Here is a 25443-nt window from a genome sequence, read left to right as displayed (position 1 = left end):
AAAAGATTATATATGAATTATCTTCAGACCTCCAAGTAAGCAAGCTTTTGTTACACAATATAGGCCAAAGGGCTAACCACTTACGAAAAGATTGATGAATTTGAATGCATTAAAATCTTGTGTATTAAAATACACATTAAAGTAAAAAAAAAAACAACTTATAGAAGATAGTTGCAGAAAAAGCATTAAAATTAAGAACAATTAAAGACTTTTTTTTTACAAATCAACAAGAGACAAGGGAGTAAAGAAATAAAAGTCATGAATAACCATTTCACAAAAGAGGAAACGCATGAAATTAAGAAGTGTGACATTGTAAGTGTTAGAGTGGGTTCAGCCAAATTTTATCTATACTGTGAATGGATGCATGCACTGGTAAGACTTCTTTGGGAAACTAGAGTTGCATATAAGTATATCCTACTCTGAAAGTAGCAACTGTCCACGAAACCTAGGAATATGTCCAATACAGTTTTTGTAAGAACATAAATGAGCCAATCCAAATGTCCACCGACGTGGATTTCAAAAGACACATTCACCTAAATGATATTTACCAATAGAAATTGAGTAATTTCAACTATACATGGAGATAACTTCAGCTATCACATGAATGAATCTTAGTAATAATGCTACGTGGAAAAAGCAAAAAGCGAACAATATGTTGTCTATGGCATGCACATAATGACTAAGAATTCAGAATAGTGCTCACCTTTGTGTATGAGGAAGAGAGAAAGACCACAGAGGTCTATGTAAGTTATTAGGAATGTTCTTCCCTTGGGGTGGGCAATTAGTACACAGGTGCTTAAATTATGCATAATATTATGCTATACATAATATGAGCAAACAAATGGGAAATAGTCTCTAAGAAAATATTGCAACATGTCTAACATTATATCCACAATAAAGTACCTAAGAAAATACTTGGAAGTTTCATGTTCTAAATATTAATGGCTCTAATTATCCGATGGTGGGGTTTTAGTAAATTTTTATACATTTCTATTATATTTACGCACTGTTTGTATTACTTTAACAAACTGTTTTTGTAATAATGCTAATTTGAATGAGACACAGCATTCATAATATGTAGAGTTCATAAGACAATAGTAAAAGACGACTCAGTGGAAAAGATGACGAGGGTTTGAAGATGCAGTCCACAGAAGAGATCACACACGTGTAAACCTACAGAAATATGCTCAATCCACTAGCAAGCAGGGATATGTGATTTGACAATAATAGCATAATTCTATTTTTCACTATTACTGAAGAAATATCCTCAAGTTGTTTACCTACAGTGTTTTGAAGTTGAAGGAAATCGATATTCACATCTTTCATAGCGGGAGCTGTTCAGAGAGTAATATGATGGTATACTGGAACATTTCTCTTCTAGAAGATTAGCCTTCCAAAACATGCACATGTTCTCATAAACGTACTTCAAATAGTATTAAGTATAATACCTATTTTTTGTATTAGTGAAACACTAGAAATAGTTTAAAAGTACATGAAGGGAAATGGTTTCTTCGATCATGGAGTGTATACCTTATATAATGCATTCACTTATTATAAGTCATGATGCAACCCTATATGAGCTGACATGGCAGGATCTCTTGCACATTTTTAAATAAAAAATGGACACAAATACATTAACAGGATGTATAGCATAATCCCATTCACGTTAAAAATATGTGAATAATAATGCTCATATGTGTACATTCACATATGTAAATATATAGAAAAATTTCCTGGAGGATTGAATATTATATTACTACCAGTTGGTTACCCCTGGGTAAGGGAGATAAACAGACACATTCCACATATTTCTGTCTTGTTTCAGTTATTTATTTATTTATTTTTGTTGCAAGAAAATAGGCATATACAATTGTATAACTGCCTGCGATACCTGCCTTTTTAGCTTTCCCCAAGGTGGGTTTCTTTAACAAGCAGATGCTCTTTGCATTAGCAACAGAAGCTATGGTCATGTATTGCGGCCCACCCAGCAATTCGGCTTGAGTGTTCCTAGTAGCAAACACAGAGGGTCGTCAATAGCCGAGGGGAAGCCTCTATTTGCAAATTCTAAGTCAAAGGAAACAGAACCCCAAAAGCAATGTGATCAATTTCTTCCAGTGGTGGAAAGGCTGAAAACTCTCAAAAATATATTTGCTGGCATAATAGTTATATTTATATAATGATTCAAAAGAGCATTTTTGATTAATGAAAATTATTGAATTAAATACTACAATGTCACTTTGGATTATTTGTGAGTTGCAGATCAAATATGATAGGATATTTTAATAAAAATTATAATGTCTTAGTTTTGTTTTTGTAAACTTAAGAGTTGATGAATCTAGAATATATAATTAAAATATGTTTAAATCGAGATGTTCTTTTATTTTAGAATTTTATTCTAGATAGTTATTGAATATTTTTCAATAAGATCATTGATGTTATCTGACAGTTTTCATAAACTAAAAATGTCTGTCATTAGACAAAATGCTAAGAATACAAAACTTTACAAGTCCTAATTTTAAAGTTTCAATCATGTGCCATTACATGCTTATTTTTCAGGTTAAACTTTTTCCGTGATGTTCCTGATTTCAGAGTGTTAGCCTGTGGTGGAGATGGAACCGTGGGATGGATTTTGGACTGCATAGGTAATGAAGACACATATTTAATGTCGCTGGGGTGAGACTGGCAACCAAAAATTATTTATATTTTATTTATGTTATTTAATGCATTGATATCTTTGAGTGCTACGGTGGTATAATAGGACATCTGGCATGTTGCACGTTATTTACTGGCTTAATGTATTTTCTACATTTAGAAATTTTAATTGGTAAAATAATTTGCAATTTCTATATAGAAATCCTTCTTTTTTAAATCCATTTCTCTTGGAATTTCCTAAATCCTCAGAGCTATTTTCAAATCAGGCTTTACAAATTCCATTTCTTTCTTTGCCCCGAAGAGGGAGCCAAAGAGCATCTTAGCATTTGTGATAATGTGTGCCAAATAGATGTACTTATTTCATTGAAGCATGGAGCCTCGAAACCTTACCCTCTGTTTACATTCATATCACATGCATCAATCATTATTATTAACATAGCTATTTTTTATTTATCATGAACTATCTCATAGACCTTGTGCTAATATTTTTACCCCATCCATCCTCATTCTCACAACTTTTTGACATAGTATTGATAATCCCATTTTATAGAGAGAGGCTTTAATATATGGAGAAGTTAAATAATTAGAACAACGTTTTAAGAGCTGTGAATTGATAGACCTAGGATTCGAGCTCACGCCTAACCTTATTTTATATTGCTTCTCTATTTAAACTTTTAAAACATTTTTTTTAAAATAAGCAAACAAAGCAGATACATGACTGAGGATCAAAAGCAGACATGTATCACAAAAGCTTGATGGTTGAGAAAAATTATCTAGTTTTTCAGAGACAGATGTCACAACTCATTACAGGTCAGTAAAATGATCATGCACCGGCCTTTAACAGGAGATAAATGCCAAACAAATATCCATTTCTTTAGTTCTCATTTCAGCTACTACATTGAACAATTCTTTGTTAAAAACGGACCCTTCACCAAAGGGAAATAGTTGGTTCAAAAGAAGTTTTGCTGTCTATGTAAATTGAAGCAAACTTTGATTTAGTTAATGCAGGTGAAAATATTCTATCTTTTCATACACACAAAAGTATTCAAATTAAAAGTGAATGCATGTTGTCAATACACTTTTGGTAAACATCTTATGACTTTAGTCCATTTTTTTTTTAAGAAACACTGAAAACTGTGTTCTTGGGCCTTTCAATAAAAGATGTAAATAGGATAATGTGCATTATCTAAAGAGAAAATCAGAAACAAACTGCAGAAATTAGAGCTGCTTGAATAGAGCCGGAGATCTTGTAAGAATGTTAGTGAAAACAGTACGATATTGTGAGTTTGTTTTAGCCTCCCAAATCTAAGCCTCACTGACTACACTGGGGCATATCCATCCCTAAATAATCTGTTGTCTCCACATTCTTCACACAGATGCATACTCACTTTGAGGGCTGAGCAGGTAGAAAAAATAAAGAAAAGTAATATATGTTTGTGAGAGTCATCAAAGGCATATGATGGTTTACACAAAACTATGTGGAATTTTGATGGCAGAGATCTTTACTGTTCTGAACCCAAAGCACTATGTTCTGTAAACCTTAATCTCAAAGAACCCTGCTGATCTCAGAATTACCCAGTTCTTATGTTGTTTGCTCTGACCCAAAGCAGCACCATGGGTAGGAACAACACAGTGAAACACTTTTAACATTTTACTAGCTTCTAGAGTTTGATTTTTTGAAACATTTTATTCCTTAAAGTGAAATATACCTAGAGTTGGTGTGCAAAAGGACTTTTTACAGGAATGCTCACCTCCACTCTGATGATAGCCGTCTAGTATATTCCTATGATGCATATACCTGAATCCTTGAGAATTTCAATGATGTTAAATCAAACCCACCATAATTTTTAACTGAGTTAAAATTTTAAAAGGCTTTATTCGGGCATAAGTCCTGAAAATTCCCACCACTTTGTAAATTATGGTATTTGTTTGTGTTTCATAAAGTGCTATAAATACACACAAATTAATCTTAATTTATAATTGTATATAGCTATAAAACATCACTTTTCCTGCTTGTAAGTACCTAGTGGGAAGCCTCATGCCAAGCTGTCTTATTTACTGTTTTTCCATCTGTGATGAAAATTTTATTTTATCTTAATTTTTCTATTCCACAGAAAAGGCTAATGTTGTCAAGCATCCTCCAGTTGCTATTCTGCCTCTTGGGACCGGCAATGACTTAGCAAGATGCCTGCGATGGGGAGGAGGTAAAACATAACACAATAGTGAAAATCTTAAAAAACAGAAATACAGTGTAGAACATCCCCCCCCTCAAAAAAAACAAAAACAAAAACACCTAAGCCCATCATTTTTTATATGTGATAACTGCCATGTGAAGTTAGTAAATATAATTGCTATGAGAGACACAGTATCTAGTTTTGAACAATAATTTAGGGTAAGGGAACAAATAATGGACCAATCACTAGACTGTGAGTGCTGGGCTTTAATATGATACCAATTATAGACTTTATGGGGCATGGCAAGTTTCTAAGCCTGATTGGTTTGGGGTTTCTAACTTAAGAAATGAGATAAGCATGGGTTAACTTTAAAGTAATGTTCAGATTTTTGATCTCTGAGTTGTGTAGCAAAATCACAAACAAAGGAAAAAAAATTGAAAGGCTAATGAATGATTTGTCCAGGAATGAATACATTAAGTAATACTTACTTTTTGAGACCCGCTTTATACCAGGCAGTGTGTTCTGTACTTGGGATACAACGTTAGTAATAGAAAACAAGATCTACCTTCAAAGGGGCCTTGAATTCCAGCAGCATGTAAAGTCATATGTAAATTTTGAGACTTCCTACTAACAAGCACACCTATAACCAACAGAACAAAAGGCCTCATGGAGGAAATGAAAAGATAACATAGGGAGAACCCTAATTGGTGGATAATGGCAGCCATATAGAACTGAGGGTAGACTTTATAGGCAAGAAAGAATCTCAATTTCAGAGACCCAGAAGGAGAAAGGGACTTGATACACTCAAGGAATTCAAAGTGGAATATTGTGTATGAAATAGGATAAGGGGGGAATATTTCAAAAGGTCTTAAAATAATTTGAAGTATCATTAATAGGCTCTACTTACCTGAAGATGAGAAAGAAAATAAAACCAGATTTTGCTAAAAAAAAAGCCAGAATTTAAACCTAATTTTATCTTCTAAATTCACTTAGAAAAGTTTAAAAAGTGTCTGCTAAAACAATGTGAATCAAAAAGCCCTTGTGTAGCTTGTTAAAAATACAGTGGCCTGACCTCACCCCAAATATGCTGAATGGAAATCTCTGGGGGTGACCTAGGCAGATGATTTTCTTTTTAAACAAACTCCATAAGTGACTCTGATTTACAATAAAAATTTGAGAACAATTGTTCTGTGAGTATTTGGCCTACTGGTAAACTCTAAGTCATGTGTATATTATGTATGTGTATATGTATATGTATATGTATATGTATATGTATATGTATATGTATATGTCAGAATTGGAGACTAAGTTAAAAACTCGGTATATTATATGTTTGTAAGTTTCATTAGGGATATAATTTAGTAAAAGGATATCATGAAACACTGAGTTAAATCTCATAGAATCTGCAGACCAACAGACAGATAGAATGAACCATTACTTATAAGATGCTAGTGTTTGCCAGCACTTACACATGCATATTGATTAAAAGGAAGAGAATCACACATGTGGCTTCTTGTGTATTCTTTCAAAAAATATTTTTGATGTTTGAAAATTAATGATTTTGTTTAGATTCCAAACTTATAAATGCCTTCAATCTCAAAATCAAATAGAAGTTACATTTGGAACATTTTCTAATGATTTTCTTATGAAACAATTTTAAGTATTATTATCAGTGGTCAAAGACACATGAATTGTAGATATGGAATATATGGAGTATATGTCAAAGCTCTGAAAGACTCAAACATATTTAGAGAATAATGGGGGGAAAGTATCCAGCTAGACGGTCAGGAACACCTCTCTGAGGAAGTAACATTTAAACTGGATTTAAAATATAGGGAAGGAGAATTAGCCTCCTAAACTGTAAGGGCTGAAGGAAGGCTGATGTGACTCTTGAATCAGTCGAGAGATAGTGGATAGCAATGGAGTGGGGGAGATTGGAGAGATAATCAAGAGCCAAAATAATGCTGGGGCTTGGTGGTCTTGTTAAGAATTTTATTAGATTGAATTTGAAGCACAAAGTGAAACTTGGAAAGAGTTTCAAAAGCAGCGTAACACAATGACATTTATGTTTTCAAAAATAGGTTAATTGAGGGTTATAACATAAACTTAAGAAGAAATTGTGAAAATGTAGACAATCACAGTTTTCCAAATAAGAACTTGTACTATAAGTACAAGTACTTGTACTTGTTTTCATAATTAGAGAATAAAAGGACTGGGCCAGGGTGATGATAAAGCATTATTTCCAAATGATAAAGCCTTATTTTCCAAATAAGAACTTGTACTATAAGTATAAGTACTTGTACTTGTTTTCATAATTACAGAATAAAAGGACTGGGCCAGGGTGATGATAAAGCAAATGAAGACAAGTAGACAAACTGGAGTTGTGTTTTCAGGGAAGGACTGATAGAACCTGCCGGTGGAGTGCATAGGAGCTTTGTGGAAGGCAAGGTATTAAGGGAAACAGCAAGATGCCTAAGTGGAGTGATTAGGAGAATAGAGATACCATTTGGTAAAGCAACATGCTCTGAAGTGTGATTATTTCTCACCAGGTGTGTAGCTAACTTCGAGCAAGTAAGTTGCTTAACAACTGCATACTGCCGATTCCTCATCAGATTTGAAAAAATGGTAGTGTCTGCCTTGTGGGTTCTGATACCAAGCTATCAAATTGTTTGCCTAATGTTTGTTCTGAGTACTTTAGGTAGTTGTAGTAATTATCATCATGCTTAGCATTTGGGAAAGAAAATAATCACTTGGTTAATTATTGGTTAACTTTTGGTCCCTGTAATATGTTGACTTTAAGCTTATTGTTTGATAAGAATATATTTGGGAAAATGTAACACTGGAAGAATGTAGGAGGTCCTAGGTATTTGAAAATACTTAGTTTACATTCTCTTTGCAGTTTTTCTGGCAATAATTAGTCTAACAAAAATTTAAGATTATGGCAGGGAAAATGTTTCATGAGAGTGAGGGGATAAGAGAGTTTTAGACGGGACACACACTTACAAATATATGTTATTGCTTTCCTTTATGTGACTTTCCTTTATAAAAATTTCTATGACTATTTTTTTTTTAATTTAAAAAAGTTTTATTTATTTATTTTGAGAGAGAGACAGAAAGTGTGAGGGACAGAGTGTGAAGGAGAGAGAGAATCTCAAACTGGTTCAGTGCTGTCAGCCTAGAGTCTGATGCGGGGCTCGATTCCATGACCGTGGGATCATGATCTCAGCCAAAATCAAAAGTCAGACAACCAACAGCCCCCCAGTCACCCCTGTGGCTTTTCAGATACATTTGGTCATAACATTGCATCATTAAATGGAAAATAAATATTAATTATGTTTTTATTTTGTTTCTTAGCCTAGAGGGATTATACGTTTTAAATCAAAATAATGGAAGCAAAATAACATCATTCTTTTCTAGAAATAGGCTTTTACTTATATATTTAGTGATTTTGATAAGTATTTTTTAAAAAAAAAGTATGACCTTCTTGAGTTTTGGAATCCTGTTTATAGTTACACATCATTATTTAACAAGCTTGTTCATAGATAAACAGAAACAAGTAGGGTGTAGACACTTGTTAAATTGGGGACTACAATTTGGAATTCTTCACCTTTGAAAATTAGCTCTCAACTGCAGATGTTGTGATTCTCAAAATAGATTTACTGCCTATCTCTTTCCATTTTTATTTGGCTAGAAGGTTGATTGGCATTAGACTTTTTCATACTTATCCATAAAAACTTTGAGAAAATAACCAATGGTAAAGATTTTAAGGTGAACAACACTACTAGAATCTAGCTCTAATAGTTAAATTTCACTAAATCCATTTCTACTTTGTTCTCTCCTGGTCAGTTGCTCTTCCTACATTTTTCTAGCATTATATTGAACCATGCTGCTGTTAACCTGAGATGTAGCTGAGGACAAGCTTAATATTTTATTTAAAGCATTATTATTTATCCATGTATCTGCTGAATATATGTAATACAAAATATATTATATATTATATTATATTATATTATATTATATTATATTATATTATATATTTCTATTATATATATTGTACTATACTTCCATGCTATATTGTACCATACTATATTACATTAGTATATGTAAATTGATTTACGCCTGAAAACCATCATATTTATTTTCAAATGAGTAGAATTTGCACAATAGGTGAAGATACTTAACTTTTTTATTCAGTTCAACTGTGAAAATATATAAAATTCATTTGCGGGATAATATTTATTATCTTTATAAGAAATTAAAAATTTAGGAGACATTCAACATTAAGAATGAGGGCAGAACTATTAAAAATATGAAATTTATGTAAGTTTAAATATTTTTTTTTAGCAGCAGACAAAACTTTTTTAGAGTATAAGATGAGAAAGGAAGAATAGTATGAAAGATCTTTTTACAGAGAGGGGACACTCGAAAGTGACTATAGGCAAAGGGCTTTGTTTTATAAGGTTCTGATTAGCCCTCCCTCCCCTTCCCCCTTGTTCCTTCTCAGGTTCTACCTTACTGGCTGGATAACTCTAGGTGCTGGGTCCATTCCTGATTAGTTCACTTCCATTGTATGAGGGGTAGTCTAAGGCCACACCACTCCTTGTGGGTCATAGGTTTTGTGTTCAAGTCTGTCAGGTCTTTTGTCAAATTCCTAAGGGGAACTTAAGGGGGAGTAGGTGGTGTCTGTTGTATTCAAAAGAGAGACCTTAAGCCTGAGGGGGTTTGCTATGGTCAGACCCTCCCAGCCTTGTTACAAAAATATGTGTTTTTTCCCACTCAGGGACCTCAGGTCCTAATCTTTCCCTCTGCCTCCTGAATCCTATCCTTTTCCTATCATATTCCCACCCTCTGAACACATGATTCCTAACTGCCATTAGGAACTGGGACAAAGCCTGATCTTAACTGCTTCCTGCTGAGCAGGGGCAATGACAGGAGAACATTAGTCAGGGCAAGTTTAGAGGTCGATCCATGGTCTGATATAGTGGGCAGGTGTTTGGAAAATCTGGACTAGCAAAATTTTCTTGGATGTCTTATTTTCTGGCATGTGCAACAACTTCTACAAATGACATACAAAGAGAATGTTAGGCCAACAAGCATTAATATTCCAAAATGCAATGCCTCTTTTGTGTGTGTGTGTGTGTGTGTGTGTGTGTGTGTGTGTGTGTATCAGGATTTGACTATACTCCCTTTTATTTTTTTTATTTTTTTTCAATATATGAAATTTATTGTCAAATTGGTTTCCATACAACACCCAGTGCTCATCCCAAAAGGTGCCCTCCTCAATACCCATCCCCCACCCTCCCCTCCCTCCCACCCCCCATCAACCCTCAGTTCTCAGTTTTTAAGAGTCTCTTATGCTTTGGCTCTCTCCCACTCTAACCTCTTTTTTTTTTTTTTTCCTTCCCCTCCCCCATGGGTTTCTGTTAAGTTTCTCAGGATCCACATAAGAGTGAAAACATATGGTATCTGTCTTTCTCTGTATGGCTTATTTCACTTACATCACACTCTCCAGTTCCATCTATGTTGCTACAAAGGGCCATGTTTCGTTCTTTCTCATTGCCATGTAGTACTCCATTGTGTATATAAACCACAATTTCCTTATCCATTCATCAGCTGATGGACATTTAGGCTCTTTCCATACTTTGGCTATTGTTGAGAGTGCTGCTATAAACATTGGGGTACAAGTGCTCCTATGCATCAGTACTCCTGTATTCCTTGGGTAAATTCCTAGCAGTGCTATTGCTGGGTCATAGGGTAGGTCTATTTTTAATTTTCTGAGGAACCTCCACACTGTTTTCCAGAGTGGCTGAGCCAGTTTGCATTCCCACCAACAGTGCAAGAGGGTTCCCATTTCTCCACATCCTCTCCAGCATCTATAGTCTCCTGATTTGTTCATTTTGGCCACTCTGACTGGCGTGAGGTGATATCTGAGTGTGGTTTTGATTTGTATTTCCCTGACAAGGAGCGACGTTGAGCATCTTTTCATGTGCCTGTTGGCCATCCAGATGTCTTCTTTAGAGAAGTGTCTATTCAAGTTTTCTGCCCATTTCTTCACTGGGTTATTTGTTTCTCGGGTGCGGAGTTTGGTGAGCTCTTTATAGATTTTGGATACTAGCCCTTTGTCCAGTATGTCATTTGCAAATATCTTTTCCCATTCCGTTGGTTGCCTTTTAGTTTTGTTGGTTGTTTCCTTTGCTGTGCAGAAGCGTTTAATCTTCATAAGGTCCCAGTAATTCATTTTTGCTTTTAATTCCCTTGCCTTTGGGGATGTGTCGAGTAAGAGATTGCTACAGCTGAGGTCAGAGAGGTCTTTTCCTGCTTTCTCCTCTAGGGTTTTGATGGTGTCCTGTCTCACATTCAGGCCCTTTATCCATTTTGAGTTTATTTTTGTGAATGGTGTGAGAAAGTGGTCTAGTTTCAATCTTCTGCATGTTGCTGTCCAGTTCTCCCAGCACCATTTGTTAAAGAGACTGTCTTTTTTCCATTGGATGTTCTTTCCTGCTTTGTCAAAGATTAGTTGGCCATACGTTTGTGGGTCTAGTTCTGGGGTTTCTATTCTATGCCATTGGTCTATGGGTCTGTTTTTGTGCCAATACCATGCTGTCTTGATGATGACAGCTTTGTAGTAGAGGCTAAAGTCTGGGATTGTGATGCCTCCTGCTTTGGTCTTCTTCTTCAAAATTACTTTGGCTATTCGGGGCCTTTTGTGGTTCCATATGAATTTTAGAATTGCTTGTTCTAGTTTCGAGAAGAATGCTGGTGCAATTTTGATTGGGATTGCATTGAATGTGTAGATAGCTTTGGGTAGTATTGACATTTTGACAATATTTATTCTTCCAATCCATGAGCAGGGAATGTCTTTCCATTTCTTTATATCTTCTTCAATTACCTTCATAAGCTTTCTATAGTTTTCAGCATACAGATCTTTTACATCTTTGGTTAGATTTATTCCTAGGTATTTTATGCTTCTTGGCAAAATGCAATGCCTCTTAAGGAGGAGGCCTAACCATAGGAAGGAAAGACCTATTGTAGCCATCCAAGAAATTCCTCACATGTCTGGTCATTTTTTTAAACCAATTTGACTGTAGTTTTCTTCCCTCCTCCATACTTATTTGGATCCTGTGATATCATTAGTTAGAATAATTAAGTACCTGAACTAGTTTATGGTTCTCAATCCTCAGATCTTCTTCTGGCTATCCAGTTTCCATAGGAACAACTCCATGAGGGGTATTTAAATTTACCTCAAGGAAAGATTGTTCTTTGATATCCAGATTGCTGTTAGTTTAGGCAATTGTGTATCTATCCTGGAGCTAGTAGCACTATAGTCCCTAATTTGGTCATAATATCTCTTTCTAGCAAGGGAGTGGAGCTCTCTGGCATTATCAAAAAAGAATATGAAAAAATTAAGGATGCCTGCGTGGCTCAGTTAGTTGGGTGTCCAACTTCAGCTCAGGTCATGATCTCACAATTTGTGAGTTCGAGCCCTGCATCAGGCTCTGTACTGACAGCTCAGAGCCTGGAGCCCACTTCAGATTCTGTCTCCCTCTCTCTCTGCCTTTCCCCTGCTCACACACTCTCTCTCCTTCAAAATAAATAAACATTAAAAAAAATAGAATATGAAAAAATCAAGTCTCCCATATGCACCCTGGTAGCTGAGAGAAAAATTTTTCAGAGATGCCTCTAATCATTATGCAGTGTTCAGATAGTTGGCCGGGAGTGGAAAGGAGGACAGAAAAGATGGTTCCAGTGTCAGGAAGGAAATCAACTGGTTTACCTTGTATATCCAGAGTTACCAGAGGCTTTGGGTTTACGATAGCTAGTTGGTTTTGTGGAGCCATTTTAAAGAGCCTTGGACTATATCACTCCCTTTCAGGGACATTGGTTATCCAAGCCCTCATAGACAAGGGTCCCTGAAGGCATTCAGACTCCCAGTGCCCCGAATGGACAAGTAAATGGCACTTGGTTCCGGACCTAGGGAAATCCAGTCTGACATAGTGTGGAAAGCCACAACCAAGGCCTCAGATTTTTTCTTAAGCCTCCTTTTCTGTTCCTTACTCTCCTCATCATCTCAGTTGTAATGTACCCATTTGACAGCTCCAAAGAACTCCTCCAGGGTCCCTTCCAGGCCAACAGCCAACTTTTTGCATCTTTCTCCCAATATCTGGGGCTGGTTGAGTGACAAATTTGTCCTTTAGGATCCTCGCAGCTTTGGGGGGTGTCAGGGAGATACCCATATATTTAACCTCAACCTTTCCAGGAAGGCCACCAGGTTTTCATCCTGTTTTTGTGTAATAGTGGCTAATTTAGCATAATTTAAAGGTTTAACTTGGGACCTCATTAATTTTTCCAAAAACAAAGGCCATCCATTCCTCAATGAGATGGTCATAGTCCCAATTAGGATCTTGGAGCAGGACTGCCTGGGTCCTTTCTGGTTCCCTATAGGACCTCTAGTCCCATGATAATTAATGAGTTGCTTTATGAGTCCCCATATCTCTCAGCTGCTGCCAGAACCCTATGTTTCTCTGTCTCATTAAGAGTCTGAATCAGCAAAAGCATTATATCTTTCCAGAATATTCTAAAAAGCCCCTATATGTCTATCTGGATCATCAGAAAATTTACCTAGGTCTCCTTTTATCTGTCTTAAATCTTGTAATGAAAAAAGTACTTGTAATCTTATCACAGTGGTGCCTCCTTGTGTCCTCCCTTCCAGCACTTGAGCTTCTTGTAGGGGAAATATGCCTGTTGCATTATGGGGAGGGCCTGGATAACATGGGCAGAAGGGAGCAGAAGTGTATGTTTTTAAGTCTGAATGTACAGATCGAGGACCTGAGGAGGAAGAGGCTGAGATGGAAGACTTCCCTTTCTCCTTTTCTAGGTCTGCTTTGGGTACAGGCAAAGGTTCTTATGAACTCTTGGAAAGCATTGCCAACAGGCCAGAATGGACCTTGTACATAACTCAATTCTCTCTTAAGGCCCTCAAAACACTGAACATAGGGGACTTCTCCTCAATTCCTCCTCACATTTGTAAAACAGTCCAATTGGAGGATAGTATCATAATTGGTATTTTCCTCTGGTGACCTGTTTTCCTCCTCTAATTTGTACTGGGGCCAAGACTTGGTGCAAAAGAAAACGAGTCGCTTTTCTTTCAGGGTATGTGGATCAAAATTATCCCAATTTGTGATAATGCATCCAAAAGGAGGATTGGCCTTGGTTGGGGAATTACCAATTGCCTATAGAATTCCAATTTCTATAGGAAAAAGGAGGAATAGGCATCCCTTATCTCAATTTCCTATTTCTGGCCAGAAGAAACCTTATCTCCTAACCACTGTACTTAGCCTGGCTATGCAACTGGCAGCCAAAAGCCCTGTCAGTCTTGTGAGGTGCTGGCAGTAGTCGCTTTTACCCGCACTTGACCCTACCTCCAAGAACGACCTTGTCTTCCTGATTCCTCACACCCCTCCATTTCCCACCTGTGGGACTTTGGGGGTATCAGCTGTGACTAAGCAAGACTTCCCTGGATGTAGAGGATGTGCTAATTTTATTTTTGGCTGTACAGTAATTTATGTATTGATCATAATAAAAACTGTTCCTCTTTACAAATACATGTCAAAAGGCTGGTGAAAAACCTTTTTTGTAAGGATAAAATTGGCCATTAAGGGGGGCTAAAAGCGTCAAAATTGAGGTCTATTCCCCTGCCTTTTCCAGCATTGCCCACATAAATACATTCCAGCCATGTGGGTATCCATTTTACAATATCGAGGTTGTTGCACATTGGCAGACACTGGGTTAAGTGTAGCAAAATGGCTCCCATGTATCTCAATAAAAACCCTCTATATATCATAGCCATCCATCCATCCCTCATATGGCACAGGCCATATTCATCTGCCTTGCAGAAACACAAATGTAGAGTATTTGGAGGCCAGCAACGAGGGTATTGCCACCATTTTCCCAGTCTTTGGCTCAAAGGAGGGGGAATTTTAATCTTATACCAGGGTACTTTTAAAATCTGTTCATTTTAATCTTAGTCTCCCTGACCACACATAAAATTCCTTTCCAAAGATTTCCCTGCACGAACCTTCTACAATTTTCCTTTGCATTCAGATTTTGTCCCAAGCCATTTCTCTTCAAACTACCAGTCTTGTTTAGGACAAAATTCCTTTTTTTTTTTTTTTTTTTTTTTTTTTTTACTGTCAACAAAAATGTATTTCCTTTCCTTATAACTTAAACATCTACTTTTCTACAAACATATTTGCTTTTACTTATTTCCTTGCTTCCTTATTTCCTTATTTGTACCAGTGTTAACTACATTAAGCAGAATTTTAATGGTTAGAAACCTTAGTCTCCAGTGAAAGCTAAGCAGTAACCAATTGTGAATTGTTACATCAGAATTCCTTAGATGGGAAACTTATGAATCAATTAGGCACAAAGCATGTTTTCCAACAGACCCAAATATCGTTAGTTTTTCTGCTATAAGTCAAAAGCATAGGGGCACCTGGGTGGCTCATTTGATTGGATGTCTGACTTTGGCTCAGGTCAATGATCTGGCGGTTTGTGGCTTTGAGCCCCACGTCTGTACTGACAGCTCAGAGCTGGGAGCCTGCACCAGAATCTGTGTCTCCCTCTCTCTCGGATGCTCCCTGCTCATGCTCTCTCTCTCTCAAAAATAAATAAACAATAAAAAAAAAAAGTAAAAAGCATAAACCTATGTTTAGTTAGCACTGCTTTAGCATTCCACCTGATTTAGAAAAGTCCTAAATGTCCAGTGAATTTAACCCAGTTTATCATCCAAGCAAAACTTCAAAGGTTCAGGGTATCAAAGACCCTGAAAGCCATCTTAACAATCACCCAAGAACATTTTGAAACAAATTGCAACAGAGATAGCATGAGCTTATTTGACCTTTAGTAAACCTAAGTAGACAAATTTTTATATATATAATGCTGATGACCCTAAAGATGTGCGTATCTTAATGAAACCAACAAACTTAAATTTGTTTAAATACCAAATATGTTCCATCTGTGCCTACTTAAAAGTCAATTAATTTGTTCCCCATTGTTACTTTTTCCCTGGGGCACCTGAGGGGAAATCTGAAGTGAGTGGCTACTTGCTGCCCCTTGACCAGAGGGTGGGAGGAGGAGCCGGTGGTGCCTGAGGCCCTGGGGATGGTATAGGAACCAGTTTCTAGGCGGCACCCAAGGTGGTGCGGAAACAGGCAGAGGGAGGGCAAGGCTGAAGGGATGAGCTTTGGTAAGAAGTCCAGAGGCAGATAAAAGCCCAGAGGGCAGACAAAAAGAGGTCTCCTGGTCCTAAAACCAGTCAGCTTGACTAGATGAGCAGATGTGGATTTTTTTTTTTTTTTTTTTCACCAACAAGCAGAAATGGGCAGTCCATGTTGGGCCAGAGAAGATAGGGAAGTTCCCCGGAACAAAAGGAGTTTTTGCAGCTGCTTCGGAATATTCCTTAAAGTCCCCATCGTGAGGAAGACTAACCAGAGATAGTTGGCTCTTATTATAATCTGCACATTGTGGGAGCCTGCCAAATGTCTGAGTACAATTGCATGCAAATTATTATATATATTCAAAGTTTTTGAATTTTACTGCAAAAATATGATGTAACATCTATGAAAATAATATGTGATACTTCTAATGTTTCTATGTGTCTAATCATTGTTTGTTGTACTCTTTGCTGTATGTATTAATTAGTACATAATTATTTTACCTGTGTAAGAAAAATGTAATGGTAGGTGCTGAAATAGGCATTCCTAGTTTCTGTCTGTCTTACCTTCTAATAGTTAATTCAACAAATACACCATAATTACACTTATTTATTTTTAAAGAATATTGGCATATTACAGTGCCTATTCTTCTTTCTTTTAATCCAATTAATTCCAATGTTATATGTACGAACACCTCTGATCAGGCCTCATAGCCTCAGGCAGTTACTTGTTCAATGAATACATTATTAAAATATAGACCAAAGTTGGACACAGAAAATCTATGAAAATCTTGTTTCAATTCAAAATATACTCTCAAGAATGTGTGTGTGTATGTGTGTGCAGAGTTAGAGAGGGAGATATCATTTAACTTAATACAATATTTCTAATTCTATTATCATTAGTAGTATTATACAGTTGAGAAATTCCTGTTCTTATGCCTCATATACTAAGACCTTGTATGCATTTTCTCATTTAATTCTCACAATAAATCTAAGTTTTTACTTAGGAGGAGGACGCTATTTAGGGAGGTTAACAGCAAATATTAAATTACACAACCGGGATTAGGATGTCTGAACTATAAGGTTATATAGATACAAATACATTTAAGAGAAAATATCATAGTAAGCAATAATTGTAGTTTCACGCCATGTTGACTATCTGCAGTAGACTCATTAAAACAAGACTTGTTGAGCATCTGCTCCCGGGAAGCCCTGGTAAAGGACACTTGCAGTGAGAACAATGCAAATAACTATAATGCAATGTAGTGGTTCTAAGGTGCCACTAGTTTGGAGAGCTGTGTGCTGTGGCACTGTATAGAAGCCATTTATTTTGGGAGGGTGGCCTCTGGAAAGAAGCGCTATCAAATATAAAACCTGCAAAGGAAGCAGAAGCAAGGCAACCAAAAGAAAAGGGTACTCTGGGTATATAGAATAAGGCAATATAGTGCACAAAATGAGAAAGAGAAGGACCTTCTTCTACTTAAACTGAAAGTTGTTCCATATCAGTAGAGAGCAAAGTGTGAAGATAAAGGAGGATTGTAAAGGGTCAAGTCTAAAATTGCATCCAGGATTTTTACTTCAGCAACTGGGTCAAGGCTGTTGCCTGTCTGAAAGAGAGTTAAAGCAGGCATTAATTTCATTCTGAATTCAATGATATAGGTTTGAGGGGATAAGCAGTGGAGATATTCATTTGTTCTTGGACTATACTGAGAATTGGCACCCTAGGAGAGGAATGTGAGTTGCAAATTAAAGCTAAAGGTAAAATATTTTTATGAGCTGAACGATTACAGTTAATTCTTCATCTTGTATTAGACTTTGCTTTAAAATGCATTGTTTAGCTTTAGAGTGATGTATCCACATGCACACACTCAGACACACATAAACACAGCTTTTGTTATTTGGTTATTTTTTTTTTCTCAAGATAATTTTTGTTTCATTAGGTTATGAAGGTGAGAATCTGATGAAAATCCTAAAAGACATTGAAAACAGCACAGAAATCATGTTGGACAGGTGGAAGTTTGAAGTCATACCTAATGACAAAGATGAGAAGGGAGACCCAGTGCCTTACAGTATCATCAATAATTACTTTTCCATTGGCGTGGTAAGATTTTGCGTTAAATGTTCTTTTTTACCAGTCTGGAATAATCACTGTGTATAAACTCTTACACTGTGAAGATTTACTGATTATAAATAATTTATTTTATCTCTGTGTCAGCAAAACACCTCTTTTAATGGGCTATAATAAAACTTACGAATTTATTCAAAGTCAAAGAATCAGCAATAGATAAATTTTTCATGTGTTAAACAAAGGAAAGAAACTTTTTTTTTTCCCCAGTTGATTTGACTATTTGGGTTACTAAAATAAAGGGTAGAATGGTTTGTAAGATAGTTATGTTTTTGAATATAGACTGAAGCTCCACAGTTAAAATGTGAAGATGATGCATCAAATTTTATCTTACTTTGAGATATGTATCAAAATATTATAACCTATTAGGTTTTTACGCTTAGGTCTGAAGTCTAAGAAAAATGCTACTATCATTCTCAAGTGGTTAAAACGTCAAAAGGCTAACTTTTTACCTAATTTCTTGAAAAATCTTAGATGGAAAGTAAAATATCATTGTAATTCTAATCCCTAAGGAATTAATATTTTTAATAGTGATTTTATACATACATGTATGTTACTTGGTAATTATTAATTCTTAAGATATATTATGTACATTACATTTCATTTAACATACACTGTTTAATATTAATCTCATGTCATGCTACATACTGTCTCATGTGCCTGCACACACACACACACACACACACACACACACACACACACAAGCACCCACACACACTGCTCTCGTAGATTATAGAATTCATTGATTGAATCTGTGAATTTAGGAAGTTAAGCTACCTGAGCAAGGTTCCTTTAGCGATATTTTTTCTGAGTATCTATTTATTTATCTGTACTCTCATTGTTACAAATAATGTCATTATACATTTAAAGAGCCTCAAACAATGGTACATAATGAAAGGTAAATATACAATCATTAATAATACTATTACACTATTATTATTTGCAACAAAAGTGTAATGCATCTGATCCAAAAAGTCCTACTTATATTTGATATGAAGTATGCATAATAATGTTTTTAACAGTTTTATGGGCATGTAACTTACACACAACCTAATTCACACATTTTAAGTGAACTATGATTTTACTAAATTCATCCAATTTTACAAGATTTTCATTACCTAAACAAGAAGCTTCATGCCCATTTGTAGTCAATTCTGGCTTCTTCCCCTAACTCTAAACAACTAATTTTTCTGTATATAGATATTTCATATAAAAGAAATCGTACAATATGTAGTCCTTTGCATCTGGCTTGTTTCACTTCACACAATATCTTTGAAGTTCACCCATATGAACTGCATGAATACTGTATTCCATTTTATTGCTGAGTAGTATCCCATTGTGTGGGCATGCCACATATTGTTTAGTCATTCACCAGTTGAGAGGCATTTAGATTGTTTTGATTCTTTGGATGTTATGAATAATGCCATTCTCTTGAGTTCCTTAAGTGTATTTTTTGTTTGTTTTGGTTAATGTAGTTTTTAACTCCAGAATTTCCATTTGCTTCTCCTTTTATAATTTCTCCATTTCTAATTGATATTTTTTATTTGAAGAGTCATTGTTGTTATGCTTTCCTTTATTCTTTAAATATAGTTTACTTTAGTTCCTTTGACATGTTTAAAATAGCTGTTGTGAAGTCATTTTCTGCTAAGTTCAATATCTGGTGCTCATCAGAGAATTTAATAACATCTTGACCACATCCAAGACTATTTTTCCCAAAACATGTGCCACATTTTGCTCTTCCTCTGCATGTCTTCTAATTTTTTGCTGGTAACTGGATATTATATACAATTTATTGTAGTAAGTTTGGATTTGGATCTGCTCACAGTGGTTATAGTTGTTCCTGTGTTTGTTTAGTGACTTGCCCACACTTACCATGCGGAGCATTTCTCTCCTGCGGTGTATGGTATATGGCTGCTGATGACTCAGTTTTGTTTTGTTTTCTCTTTTTAATTCTTGTGTTTATTTTAATCCTGGCTTCCTGGAGATCACCTCTGTGTCAGCATGATTGATCAGAGTTTGTGCTCAGTAAGTTTGTGGCAATAAATCTTCACCCCTTTGCCATTGGATCTGTGTGTTCGCTGAGGAACACACATACACTTCAGGCAATTTTTAATCCTACTTCAGCTTTTAATATCTGCCATCCCTACTTCTGTCTCTTTTGCCCATGCATAAAAATTCTCACTAGTCAAGGATGTATAGTCAACTAGGGCTCTTTTTGGTCTTTTCTGAACATGTTTGCAGCCTTGCACGTGCATATAGCCTTTCAGACAGCCAATCAAGGCCCATTATGGCTATCTCATTCCTCAGGTCTCCTGTTGAATTTCCTGTTAGCTGGCTCCTTAGTTGTTTGCCTTAATCAGTTTTGCAAACTCAAGCCAGCTGGGACACTGGCCTTCCTTACCCACTTGCTACTGAGATTACTCTTGTTTTAGATAACTCTCTGGGTCATGGAGTTTTTCTATCTTCCACTCCAAATCCAATCAGTTCCCCTGCCAGTAAAGTTGCTTGCTTTCATGGCTTGCTCACACTTTAGAAGTAGAACACTGATGGAGCTGGAGGATAAGGGAGTATTCCAAAGCTGAATCATGACCGATTGCCACTGCTCTTATCTGAGCTTAAGTAGTTTTTCTTGGATAAACACTTCTCAGTTTTTATATGCTTTTGGTCAGTTTCCAGTGGCCCTCAAAAGCATATAATTTTTTCCCACCACAGGAGACACTTGGCAATGTTTGCACACACATTTGATTGTCATGAATGAGAGGGGATGGCTATTGGCAGCTAGTGGGTAGAGGCTAGGAATGCTGCTAAGCACTCCCAGTGCACAAAACAAGCCCCCAGACACACAAGAAAGAATTACATAGCTCAAAATGTCAGTAGTGCTGAGGTTGAGAAACCCTGGTATCCAGAAACAGACATATTAAATACAAAACTCAAGGTGCTGGGAAAGGAGAAATAGCTAAAACCCAAAGAAATGAGAAAGGAAACTAATAAAAATAAGATGGGAAATATAGCAAAGATTAACAACAACAGGAAAAATATATATGTAGAATGCTGGCACAACAAAATACTGGATAATTGAAAAGAATTAATCAGTTCTATTGCAAAACTGATTTTATAAAATTACAGTGGAGAGAATTACAAATAAACAATGTAGAATGAAAAAGACCAGAAAAACAAACAAATAAAAAAATCCATAAACACAAAATGTAATATCCCAATTGAAAATATATTAGAACTAAATATGGGAAAGTAGCAAAGTTGCCAAACTGAAAACCAACTTAAATATTCAAAGTATAAGCTGTCTGCGTGGCTTAGTCGGTTGAGCATCCAACTGTTGATTTTGGCTCAGGTCATGATCCCAGGGTTGTAGGTTGTAGGCCTGTGCCAGGCCCCCTGCTGAGTGGAGCCTGTTTAAGATATTCTCTCTCTCTCTCTCTCTCTCTCTCTCTCTCTCTCTCTTCCCTCTCTCTCTCTCACTGTCTCTCACTCTCTCTCTCTCTCCTCCTGCCCCTCTCCCCCACTCATCTTTTTTTTCTCTCTCTCTAATATATATATTCACTAATACTCCATTATATCAGTAATAATCAATGAATTTACAAAAACAGCAGTAAAAAAACAGAAAACATCTAATAATTAATAAAGTATATACAAGACCTATGTATAGAAAATATTAAAACTCTCTACAAAGACATGAGGGATCAGAACAGAGACATTTCGGGGCGCCTGGGTGGCTCAGTCGGTTAAGCGTCCGACTTCGGCTCAGGTCACGATCTCGCGGTCCGTGAGTTCCAGCCCCGCGTCGGGCTCTCGGCTGATGGCTCAGAGCCTGGAGCCTGCTTCCGATTCTGTGTCTCCCTCTCTCTCTGACCCTCCCCCGTTCATGCTCTGTCTCACTCTGTCTCAAAAATAAATTAAAAAAAACTTAAAAAAAAAAAAAGAACAGAGACATTTCCTATTCTTAGATGAGATAGCTTAATATAATATGCAAATTAATTTATACATTTATCTGTAACTAATGAAGATTAGCGCTGGATTTATGACAAATTCGAAAAACCTATTTTAAACTATATATCCCAAAGTAAGTCAATTTCAATACAAAGAAAAGATGGAGAACTGTTTGACCAAATTAGACATACTGCAAGTGGCCTGGAAATGATAATAGAATGGTGCTGTGAAATGAAAAGATGGATGAATCAGAAAGGTAGAGGGACATATAATGACACTCAGTATAGACATGGCACAAAGACTCATTGGCGAAATGACAGATTGTATAGTTCAGATTGCAAATCACTTAATGTTCAAAAATTAGCTTCCTAAGGAAAGAAAATTTTGTTAGAAGTCTACCTCACATTACATAGGTAATTGCTAGATGTATTTAAGTACTAAATTTGAAATGCCAAGTTTAGGACCTAATAAAAGAATATATCAAATATATTTGTGCTTTTGAAGTAGAACAGAACTAACTAAACAAGGTGGATTTTGAGTGAGGTCACTTTAGAAGGGTCTTTGTCCGTTTGACTTGGAGCCTCTTTCAGTGAGTAAAACATGGGAAGGCGGGGTAGGAAGAAAGGAGAAAATCCCTCCCTGAAATATTTGCTTCTGCCCCAGCAAGCCAAAGGCTCAACACTCAGGATCGGAATCAGAGCAGAGTTCAAGCTTTGGCTGTCCCTCAGCAAGGCCACCTTCTACTTAGCAATTTGTATTCTCCTGTCTCAGTGGATCCAAAAAACAATAAAATGAAATGAATGATCTATCTCAAGCTATTCCTGAATATATAAGAAGCAGACCAGTTGGAATATTGAAAGGATGGGGGGCGGGGATTTCAGCTTTTTGATATCACCAGCATGGGACGCATGAAGATGGCATACAATTTGTACTGGAAACTATCTCTTAGAACTTTATGCCTCCTAGTTACAAGGAGATCTCAAAGTTTGACTGTATTATCAGTAGAGTTTTCAGGATTTCACGTATTGCCCTTCATTGGCTGGCCATAAGCGTTTTATACTTTATGTAGAACTTGCTTCAAACTTTTAGAAAAACCTGTGATGGTCAGAAATATATAAATATCATCTTCATATGCACTGTGGAATACCCCTTGTATTAGTCAGAGTGGGTTGAGTACTGGCACAAACAACCCCAGAATAACAGTGGTCTGACAACAACTAAGAATTAGTTCTTCCCTTGGCATGCCTGGGTGGCTCAGTTGGTTAGGTGTCCAACTTCGGCTTAGGTCAGGACCTCACGGTTTGTGGGTTTGAGCCCCGCATCGGGCTCTGTGCTGACAGCTCAGAGTCTGGAGCCTGCTTTGGATCCTGTGCCTCTCTCTCTGCTCCTCCCCCACTCATGCTCTGTCTCTCTCTGTCTCTCAAAGATAAATAAACATTTAAAAAAAAAAAATCAGTTCCGTCACCTAGCAGACAGCATGGGTTAACATTTGGAGAGAGGTTCTAGTCCACTTGGTCACTCAGTGGCCCAGGCTCAAGAAAATAGAGGACTTTTGAAAGGAGGGCTTTTATGGGCCAGGCTTGGAAAATGTTTCACTCAAAACCACTGTCCCTATCTGAATCATTTGCTGCACCTAATTTTAAGGAAGCTGCAGAAGGAATTCTTTCTGTGCAGGAAGAAAAGGGAAATGGGTAAATAACCAGCCCATTTCTGCTAATTCCTTCTGCGTAATGCTTTTCAATTTTAGCCAGAACAACTGGAAATAATCCTGAAATCATAATTAACTCTAAAAATAGATATTGTTGTCCAGTGGTGGTCCTTCAATAAAAGCATAATTATATAGCACTTACTGTGTGCCAGATACTGTTTGAGGAATGGCAGTGAACAAGATAGAAGGAATCTATGTGATCACTAAGCGTACATTATAGTAAGGCGAGAGAATTGTCATGAAAAGCTGAACAATCACATTAGAGGCACAGATATAGAAATTAATGAAAAACAACTGGTATGTGTCACCTTTCACTCTTACTTTACACTTGAAAATAACTATAGATAATCTCGATAATCGCAGGAAGAAAACTTTCCATACCACCAGATTCACATATGCCATTGATTTTGTCCTCATAGTTGATTCTTCATCCATTTGTTTAATAAACAAACAAAACTAAGTCCCCCTCATTTTTGGCCAGGCCTTAGTGTTCTAGGAACGAGTTAAACAGATCAAGTCATTATCAGAGCTTAGAGTTTAATGGTAGAATCATTAAAAAACAAATCCACAAGTACAAAATTTTTTGGAAATTGTTATAAATTCAATGAACGGAAACTAAAGTTATCATGAGCTAGAATAAGGAATTTTAGATCTGATGGTCAGGGAAAGCCTAGAAAAGAAGATGTATTTAAGCAAAGATCTGAGGAGTACAAAAATGGACTGGTCACTAAAGAGATGGACAGAGCAGGGCAAGCAGGTGTAACTCTATGTAAAGAAATTGAGGTTAGAAAACATTTGATATGTTCCAGTCCATGAGCTTGGAACATAGAGAAGGTGGAGACATATGGCAAAAAAAAAAAAAAAAGGCTTTTGCCATGTTGCCACTTCCATATCTTGAAGAATCTTGGAAGCCAGGTGTGGTGTTTGCCTTTCAAGAGGGGCCATGAAATGATTGAATGCTTATAATCAGGAAGTCAAGTAGTCCAATATGTGCAACAGGAGTGCTTCTGCCAGGAGTGACAGCTACATATTAACCGAAAGATGAAGTGTCATAAAAATGATACACAGAATTTTGAATAGTTTAACCTAACTTATAAATACAATAGAATTGGTCAATCTTCCCTTATAGGCCCATCTAATACCATTTGTTCGAATGTGGATCTGAGGTTCTACAAAGTCAGTCTTGTGTAAATCACATTCCGTAATAAACCATCTAATGATTTCCATTTGCAGTTTCTGTTAAGTGGAATAAAAACTCAAAAGACACTTAGGATGCAATCTGAGTATAAAACCCTTCTAGATTTTTACAATCCTTAAACCTTCTATAATGATTTTCCTTATAGGTAATTCTATAGCAAAAAAGATATAATTCTATAGCAGTTTCAGCATTGCATTTATATCAGATCTTCGTTTCGATATAAAAAAAAATTTTGTCTGTAATCATATTTTTATTTTATATAGTATGACATTAAATTAGTAATTATAATAAAAACTAAAATTGGTATAAACAGTGTTGGAAACAACAAAAATGATTCTTGGTAAGTGTAAAGCTCATAATGTGGCAATACAAACGAGCAGGTTTACTAAAAAGTAGTGGCTGATCAGCGCTGGAGGTGAATTACCGGAC

General features: G+C 36.3%; 1 protein-coding gene across 12 annotated transcripts in view; it reads left to right on the top strand.

Moving 5' to 3' along the window:
• Positions 1 to 25443, top strand: part of DGKB (diacylglycerol kinase beta) — a 776793-nt gene that overhangs the window by 347951 nt on the left and 403399 nt on the right. For all 12 annotated transcript variants that reach the window (XM_053897058.1, XM_019443494.2, XM_053897059.1 and 9 more), the window contains 3 exons: positions 2557 to 2642; positions 4767 to 4856; positions 17979 to 18139. In XM_053897058.1, the coding sequence (XP_053753033.1) occupies positions 2557 to 2642; positions 4767 to 4856; positions 17979 to 18139 (337 nt within the window). The remainder of the gene's footprint in view (positions 1 to 2556; positions 2643 to 4766; positions 4857 to 17978; positions 18140 to 25443) is intronic.

The sequence above is a fragment of the Panthera pardus genome, unplaced genomic scaffold (assembly GCF_024362965.1).
Source record: "Panthera pardus isolate Hobbes unplaced genomic scaffold, ASM2436296v1 HiC_scaffold_8, whole genome shotgun sequence".
In the NCBI taxonomy this organism is placed as follows: Eukaryota; Metazoa; Chordata; class Mammalia; order Carnivora; family Felidae; genus Panthera; species Panthera pardus.
The sequence above is the reverse complement of the archived record's forward strand: the minus strand, read 5'-3'. Positions and strand labels throughout refer to the sequence as shown.